This window comes from Corylus avellana, chromosome 4, assembly GCF_965113065.1.
Source record: "Corylus avellana chromosome 4, dhCorAvel1.hap1.2, whole genome shotgun sequence".
Lineage (NCBI taxonomy): Eukaryota > Viridiplantae > Streptophyta > Magnoliopsida > Fagales > Betulaceae > Corylus > Corylus avellana.
In genome coordinates, this window is record NC_142493.1 from 3,758,276 (window position 1) to 3,767,594 (window position 9,319).

General features: G+C 36.1%; 1 protein-coding gene across 4 annotated transcripts; it reads left to right on the forward strand.

Moving 5' to 3' along the window:
* Positions 1 to 2,228: 2,228 nt before the first annotated feature.
* On the forward strand, positions 2,229 to 9,011 carry NPY2 (Phototropic-responsive NPH3 family protein). Of its 4 annotated transcripts, none has more exons than XM_059591394.2 (5): positions 2,229 to 2,447; positions 3,362 to 4,161; positions 5,856 to 5,925; positions 6,917 to 8,095; positions 8,318 to 9,011. In XM_059591394.2, the coding sequence occupies exons 2-5, from the start codon at positions 4,100 to 4,102 to the stop codon at positions 8,882 to 8,884; spliced, it is 1,878 nt and encodes a 625-aa protein (XP_059447377.1). In that variant the 5' UTR covers positions 2,229 to 2,447; positions 3,362 to 4,099; the 3' UTR covers positions 8,885 to 9,011. The 4 variants fall into 4 exon arrangements, with proteins under 4 accessions (XP_059447377.1, XP_059447378.1, XP_088372089.1 ...); XM_059591395.2 differs by having other exon boundaries at positions 2,229 to 2,370; XM_088515963.1 differs by lacking the exon at positions 2,229 to 2,447 and adding an exon at positions 2,536 to 2,834.
* Positions 9,012 to 9,319: the final 308 nt, after the last annotated feature.

Sequence of the window (9,319 nt, forward strand, 5' to 3'; positions counted from 1 at the left end):
CTAAAACTTTTATATTGTGTATATGTGTGAATTCATCATTCAACTTGTGTGAAACTCATATGAGTTCACAAATTTAATGGTAAATCCATCGAATTTACAAAAAGAGATGATTAAAATAATGATGTGTAACAGTCATCTTTAGTTAATATATGCAAAAATTACATTTATGAGTTTGCTTTTTCATTATCTAAATGCGTATTTTGTGTTTGAATCATATTATTTAGTAGATTGTTATACAATTATCATATAATTTGATCAATCTTTGAATCAACAACTTTGTAAAAAAGAAAAATCAATAGCTAATTTTTATAATCATGTCATGTGAGTTGTATGTCAGTTATATGACTTGGTCTATGCTGGGTAGATGAATCCCGCACTTTAAGTTGTTTGAAAGACTTGTCCAATCAGTACTCCGGTCCATGCATTCCTCTCTCGTTCCCTACCCGAATGTCATAAGGTAGGGATCAACCTCTATTTGTGTTTGTGTTTGTGTTTGTTTGTGTTTGTTTTTGTTTTTGTTTTTGTTTTCTTAAAGTGTTTGTATCATTGTATGTATGAGAGGGGGATCGTGGGGGCATGACAGAATGCTGAGAACCAGTGAACTGTGAAGCAAAGATAAGGTGGTGTGACTAGTGAATAGTGGCTACTGCGTCTCTCTCTCTCTCTCTCTCTCTCTCTCTGATCATGTAAAAAGCTTGGTTACGCTATGGACAAAGCATGCAATTTGTGAAAAAGTTAAAGAGCTTGGTTAAGTGGGTCAAGCTCAAGAACCTAAATTATTGAAACTGGAATTGGCTTATACCTATAACCTACCTAATTGCAATCATTTTCCCTCCACATTTTACATTGATTTTATCCCAACCTTTGCTTCTAGATGCAATAAGTAGGAATGACCACTTTTAGAACTAAGATATATGCTCAATTTTTGTAATTTTGTTGTTGGAATTACTAAGCGTTTAGATAATAAGTGTAAAAGAGTTAATATGAGTTCTGTCTGTCTAAGTAAATGTTGAATTGTTCGCTCACTTATTCAGATAAGTGAGTCTCATTAAAATTTTATCCTATTTGATAACAGTTCAGACAATCTAGATACTTCAAAAACACACTATGTATAATTATTTGATCATTTTGATTAGGGTAATGCCCGTACAACTATACATATGCACTAAAAGAAATTATTAGGAGATCTTAATCAAATGTCATACACCCACACCAAATTTGTAACATTCTATTTATGTGCTTCACATACTACTATAATCATGGGTGAGTCTGGGGCCTCTAGCCTCCAAGATTACAAAAAATATTTTAAAATTTATATTTTTTATAAGGTGTACTGTCACGTTAGAAAGTAGACATTTGTTCGCACTGCATTTTTTTTTTTTTTTTAAAGATAAACGTATTAACAAACAATTCAAAACAAGAAGAAATCTTTTATATATATATATATATATATATATATATATAAGATTGCTTCATGTTTTAAAACACATTTTTAAACTAAAACTAAAAAAAAAAAAAAAACTCTTCAAAATATATAAATAAACATATCCACTGCATTCTCCAAATGATGCTATGGACATTAACTAGTAATAAATAACCAATAGAGGTAATTTCACTTTAAACCCCTAAATTACCACATGATTTGAGAAGCTCAAAACTTTAAAACCTCTCAATTTGAACCCATAAACTTTCAATTGCAGTCAATTTGAACATCTCTATCAGATTTAGCCGTTAACGTCTTTGATTTACTCCTAAAAAGATCAAGATATCTTTGATTTTTTTTTTAACTTTTTTTTTTTTAAAAAAAAAAATGGAATTAAGGGTAAATTTGAAATTTTATACAAAAATCAGGAATATGAATGTTATTGTCTCACTTTTAACGTTTAAAATCTGACGAAAGAATTCAAATTAATTGCAATTGAAAGTTCAAGGGTCCAAATTGAAAAATTTTAAAATTTGAGAGCTTTTCAAATATTCAGAATCTAAAATGAAATTATCCCTGACCAATAAGTTCCATAATATTTCATAAAAATTGCTAAGAATTTTTTTATTAAAATATAAGAAAGGAAATAAACCCTTTTAGACATTTTGAAGTTGTAGCCAATTGAAGTGTGACATGGTAAAAGCTCACGTATTTGTTTGTATGGTACTGTTTGATCATCACTCTTTTTAAGTTTTCTGGTGCTACTGGCACAACCTTGATGTAGAAGAATAAGATAGTACAAGAGAGAGAGAGAGAGAGATGTGGGTAATAATGGAGTTAATAAGGAAGCAAGTGAAGGGTCATTTAATGAGGGAGTCCGGATTATGGGGGTAACAACAAGAAAGCTGGAGTGTCAGTGTGGCGTGCATGACTGAGCAAGTGTAATGGTTAGTGTTAATGCCCCCAAAAATTGAATGAACATCATCCAACTTTCTCAGGGAAATCATAGAGAAAAGAAAAGTGGGTGAGTAAAGGGAAAATATTGTGGTTTGAGAAAGTACTAGTGTTGGTACTAACGAGACTGATAAAAACATTTCGTAACAGCTTGGCTTTTACTATAATATGTCTTGTTTGGGTGGCCTCTGTGGTAGTACTTGAGGTTTTTGACGCAAAGACTGTGAGAACCAGCTCATTTTCTGATGGGTGCTTTTGGGTTGTTTCTTTAGCTTTTGGTTCTGTTTTTTTTTTTGTGGTGGTGAGTTGAGTCCTCCAGAGTTAAAGTTCTCATGTGAGTAGTCTTAATGGCAGTGTCACTGTTCCACTGAAATCTTTCTGATTCTTGACGCAAAAAGATTGGAATGCTGGTGCAAGATTTTCTATGATTTTTTCTGTCTCTTGTTTGTTTTGTGAGGTTTGCTTCTTCTTTGATATGGTTTTAAAGTTCTTGGTTTGGTTTTGCTGATATACCACCTCAAACTTGAAGTGGGTTTCTCTTAATTTCACATTATTTCTTGTAACTTGTTATTACTCTATACAGCTTTGTAGATTTGAAGTACGGGTCTTGGGTTCTGTTGGGGTTTACACGGAGAGTGGCTTTTGGGCCTTTGTCTTTATGTTTCCAACTTGATATTGGGCATATTTCTTCATGTGGGGTTCTAGAGTCTCAACATTATACAACATAAACATGATCTTCAGCTTTCAATATTTTACTAGATTTCTGTGATATATTCTGATAGATTCCTCAGATTTCAGTTAAAATCTTGTGGTGATTTTGTTGTTGGTAGTTGATGTTTAGTTGTTCATTACTATAAATTAACTTCTATGTTTGTGATCTCTCTCTAATTTATTCCGATACTGTGCAAAATAAAGAGAGATGCTTGTTGTCTACCGTTTTGGTGGTTTCTTCAACTGATACCGAGATGCTGTTTTCTGTTTCAGGTTTTTTTCAAACTTCAACGGTTGAAAAAATCATATATAAAGTTGATATTTTTCTTCTTTGTTTATTTATTTATTTATTTGTATACGTTGGGTTTGGAACTTGAAGCTTTAAAGTCCACAAGAGGCCTTGGTGGTGTGAATCCTTAAAAAAATGGAAAACAAAGGAACAAAGTGATCAGGAAGAGAAAAGATATAGTGGGGGGAGTGCGGTGGAGTCAGATTTGTGCTTGTGGTGTCACTGGTTTGAGAATTATTTTAGTCTTAGGACTCTGTTGGCTATGTCTCCTGGGCTGACTAGGTGCGCCCGGGCTCCGTGGGCTTTGCCGCCGACCAAGGAAACACCCTCTTCTTTGGCTCTCTTGGCATTCAAGAGAACCTTTTCTTAAAAAATTGCACAACCCCATCTTGTGTTTCCCTTTATCTCTTTCTCTCTCTTACTCAGACTCTTTGCCTCGGTTGCTGTCAAAGATTCGCTCTCATACCCCCACAAGCATATATCCTTCCCCTCTTTGAGATCCTTCCTTTCTTTCTTGGAGATCAGGAACTTGGTTGCATTCAGAAATTCTGGTCCCCACACTTGGGGCTTTTTTCTTTCCATTTCTGGGGAGATTTCCTCGATTGGGGGGTTTATGAATGTTCACTGAGGATGTGCGGTTGTGTCTATCACTAATCGGTTGAGTGTTGGAGAAGGTTGGTTTGAAGTTATAAGGGCTGAAGCTGATCTTTTTGCTTTCAAAGATGAAGTTCATGAAACTTGGATCGAAGCCAGATTCCTTTCAGACTGATGGGAACAATGTCAGGTGAGATCATTTACAGTCTCTTTTTTTTTTTTTGATGCATTCCAGTTCAAGCCTGGTGCTGATGACTTCGGCTCTTTCAATAGTTTCTCTGTTCATTAAAATTCTCTTTGCCGCCTCTTTTGTATTAGATTTGCCTCTCTTCTGTCGTATGTTCGTCGTTTTGATTGATCCTTACTGTAGCACTTTTACGAAGCAGTTTGAATTTTGAGTTATATTTTCAGATATCATGTATTTGATTCTCTCTGCAAAGCTAAAGAATGGCTTAAGGTCTATTTCCAGCTCCCTTTGGTGCCTGCTAACGACTTCATTGCTCAAAAAATAGGACCTTTTTTAAAATATATTTTGGTGGGTTTGAAAGTTCTCATAGTTCATCATCTTTCTATTTGAGCTTTGCCCATTTTGTTGCCTTAAATTTTTACTTTTTTTGCTAGGTTTGATATTGACCTTAGATGATTTATTTCTCTGTTGGCATTTCAGTTTTGAGAGGAAGTGCTCTGTTTTCGTAGTTCTAACAATGTCAGGAAATAAGAAAATTGCTTCTGTTTTTTAAATTTGTAAATTTTCTTAAGAGTGCCTCATAAATGTTAAGCATTTCTGATTGTTGGGTGCGCGTACTGTAGTATTGTTTTTTGTAGTAGCTGTCATTATTTGGCTATAGAATGTGATGGGATTTTAAAAAAAAAAAAATGATGGTTGTATTGATTGAGTGAATAAGAAGTTATTCAGTTATAATTCCCTCAAAGCTTAATAATTACATCTGTTCCAAACTTTGAATGTGTCGATTAACCAAAAGTTGAGTACATATCTGATCCTAGATGAAAAAGGTATTAAAAGTCATGGAAAATTGTGGGGAAAAGTTGAGTACATATCTGAGCGTAGGTATCAAGGTATCAGAAGTCACAGAAAACAGTTATCCAACTTGAGCAATGATAGTGTCATTGAATTTGTTCCCTATTCGGGAATGTTGTGGCGAAATTGTGACACTTGTGCTTGTAAACCCTCATATTCTTTTAATAGAGACCATATATGTAAGTTTAAGGCTAAACTAGGGACATTTATAAAACTAGCATGAAGGTAACTTGAAGCTTGGTGTATTTGAAACTACACTTGCTTAGCAATATCTCTTATTTGCAGGTATTTGAAGTTTCACTCTGAGTTCCAATCCCTTTATGATTAATGACTTGCAATATCTTGGTATTGGGTCTGTTTTGGAATGTTACCTCTGGTGGAGTAGATTCCAGCTCTATTAGTTTAATGGCTGTCCAGTTGCCTGGTCATTTAAGAGGTGCACATGTGGTAGAATGTCTTAAATTGAAATTGAATAAGGGTATTTGACTTTCAAACAGTTCAAGGATGGTAAATAGACGAAAATATTCTAGTAGCTTATCTATTCATTGATCGACTAACATGGTTTATTACATATTCGATTTTAAAGCAACGACATGCTTGGCAAGAACTAGACCTGGAGAGTAATTTTACATAGAACTGTATAGAATTTTAAATTAAGTTATTATCATCTAGCTTTTTAGTGAAGTTTTACGTGTAGGGAACAGATAAAGATGGTCTAAAAAGGATTGTCTATGATTTCAGATATTCTTCATTGCTTATAACGATAGCTTGCTTATATTTGACATTTCTTTTTATGTATTTACAGCATTCTCTGTAACTTTACGATTGAACGTATCAATGTGCAGGTATGTGTCAAGTGACTTGCCAACAGACATTGTTCTTATTGTAGGGGATGTAAATTTCTATCTTCATAAGGTACAATATTCTTTAATCGAGTACTTTTGTATGTAATGAAGATAATTCGTTTTAGCTATGTAGGATTTTTTTTACTGAGCTGCTATGTAGGACTTCAAGATGCATAGAAGGCATCCTAACTACTTACCTATCTTATTTAAGCTATTTAATATTTAGATTGGCTGATCCTTATGAAATTATCTGCTGTGGCTGCTTCTGTTATTATTATCTTTTAAGTCTTTTCCCTTTCCTTCTCTAGACAACGTGCATGCTTGGTTGCTTATGTACAAAAAGGTACTTAACTAATTCGAAAATATAATGTGACAATGATTTAATCTAGCTCAGCTTGCAAACTCTCAGTTCTGACATGCTCATGGAGCAGTCCTTTTAACTCCAAGCTATGTACTCAGCTTGTTTGTTTATTGAAAATACTGTATATATAATTTATTTCTAGATGGAGATTATTAGAAAGGTCACGACTCAAGAAAAACGTTGGCCATATCTGCGCCACTATTCCAAAAGGATTAGTTTGAGTTATAATTGGAGCGCTTTGGTATTAATTGTAAAGCCAAATACCACTTAGCAAGGAATCAATATAGGACTTAGCACACATAAAATACCTCCGTCATTTCAGCCACCCAATGCGAGACTAACATTTTAGGATGTCACAAAAATGATAATAAAATCCATGTCGCCAATGACTACCTTATAACTTAATTGATTATAATAATAATAAAAAGGGACTAATAAGGAAATGATGGATATGGTTATCAAGACACGCAATGAAATAATATGTTAAGAGGCATTGGTTGGCACTAGCTTTAACTTTTAGTACTATCTCTAGTAGGAACGAGCCCAATTTTGGGATCTACTTTGCAATCTCAATGATGAAATCAAGCAGAGTTGGGCAAACTTGGTTCAAATCTGCTCATTTGCATTCATGACAATGCATGTCAATATGTTGTGTGAATATCTATATGTTTTGATACCAAATCTGAAATATCTGGTGCAGTTTCCTCTGCTGTCAAAGAGTGCCCGCCTGCAGAAGTTGGTTGCAACCACTAATGAAGAGAACACGGATGAAGTTCACATTTCTGACATTCCTGGTGGTCCTGCTGCCTTTGAGATATGTGCCAAGTTTTGTTATGGCATGACAGTCACCCTCAATGCTTATAATGTTGTTGCGGCTCGATGTGCAGCTGAGTACCTAGAAATGCATGAGACCATGGAGAGAGGGAACCTCATTTACAAGATTGATGTCTTTCTTAGCTCTAGTATTTTCCGCAGCTGGAAAGACTCAATCATTGCCCTTCAGACTACGAAGTTTCTGTTACCATTATCTGAGGACTTGAAGGTGGTCAGCAATTGCATTGAATCTATAGCTACCAAGGCCTGTGTTGATGTTTCCAAGGTTGACTGGTCCTATACCTATAACCGGAAGAAACTCCCAGAGGAAAATGGGAATGATCTGAACTGCAATGGTCTCAGAAATCGTCTGGTGCCAAACGACTGGTGGGTTGAGGATTTGTGCGAGCTTGAAAATGATCTATATAAGCGTGTTCTAATGAATATTAAAAACAAAGGGATAGTTTCTAATGATGTGATTGGAGAAGCGTTGAAGGCGTATGCTTATAGAAGGTTGCCTGGATTCAGTAAGGGTATGATTCAGTCTGGAGATATGGTAAAGCATCGGTCAATAGTAGATTCTATAGTGTGGTTGTTGCCTGCAGAGAAAGGCAGTGTCTCTTGTAGTTTCTTGCTCAAGTTGTTGAAAGCTTCCATTTATCTGGACTCGGGAGAGATGGCTAAGGGCGGGCTGGTGAGGAGAATAGGACAGCAACTGGAGGAGGCTTCTGTACATGATCTTTTGATACGAGCACCAGAAGACGACACTGCAATGTATGAAGTTAGTACAGTACAGAAAATAGTACAAGAGTTCCTAATGCAAGATCAGAATGCTGAGATTGAATCACTAGAAAAAAGCCATGAGCTTCTGGAGACAAGAAGGCCAGGGATTTTATCAGATGCTTCGAAGCTGATGGTGGCAAAACTGATAGATGGATACCTTGCTGAAATTTCCAAGGATCCCAATCTACCCTTATCGAATTTTGTTGATCTTGCTGAGATGGTGTCTGGTATCTCTAGGCCTGCTCATGACGGGCTTTATCGCGCCATTGACATGTATCTGAAGGTAAGAGTTTCTCAAATGATTTTTATGGTGCATATGCATTAAGTTGCAAACTCCATGGTGTAAAACATGCTTTACATTCTGTTGTAGTCGGGCTTGATGCTAGAAATTTCGTTATTTATTAAAGTGCTCACAATTCTTACTGCTGTTGCATTTAAGCTTAATCTGCGTGATTTTGCGAGGTAATATCTAAATAGAATTGCATTCTTCTCTGTCTTGATGCAGGAGCACCCGGGGATCAGCAAAAGTGAGAGGAAAAGGATATGCAAGCTGATGGACTGCAAGAAGCTATCAGTTGATGCATGCATGCATGCCGTGCAAAATGAGAGACTCCCATTGCGTGTAGTTGTGCAGGTGCTCTTTTTCGAGCAGGTTAGGGCTGCTGCATCATCTGGCAGCAGCACGCCTGACCTACCCAAAGGCATTAAGGATCTAAATGGTGGCTCTCATGGGAGCTCAAGGTCAGCAACAACTAACACCGAGGAAGAATGGGATGCGGTAGCCACGGCTGAGGAGCTCAAGGCCCTAAAGGGGGAGCTAGCTGCTTTAAGGTTGGGCAATGGAGTTGGAGGTAATGAGAGAAATGGAGATGGTAAAAGTAACGTAGACAAAGCTGCCATTAGCAAAATGAAAGGGCTGCTTAAGTCAAAGAAGATCTTTTCAAAGCTTTGGTCTAGCAAAGGGGGACAAGGTGAGAATAGTGGCTCAGATTCATCTGATAGTCTTGGTTCTGCAAACCCTGAAGAAGTTAAATCAACACCTTCCAGAAATAGGAGACATTCAGTATCTTAGAAATGACAGAATTAGTGTTGGTGGGTTCTTTTTGGTCTTTTTGCCTTCTTAATGACAATAGCAACTTCAAAAGTAGTGCTTATCGTTTAATTTAGCAAAAATGAAGTGCATATAGTTTTTGGATGAAGTGTTTAGAGTTGATTTTGCTGAGAATTTTACAGTTACTGAGAAACTTACCACTTGAGGGAATAAAAAAGGAAGGGTAATTGTATATAAGACAAATGCCCAAAGAGGTAGAGCTCTTGCCATCATATATGGTGTCTGCCCATCAGTCTTAACAGGTTATTTCCCCTCACATGGCAGGGGCATTCATCTCTTTGAGCTACATGAGCACTTGGTTACATCTTATATATATATATTCATTTATGTCATTGACATTGGCATTCTTGCTTCTGTATACTAATAGAGAGTATTTTTGAAGAAGGCTTGCAAACC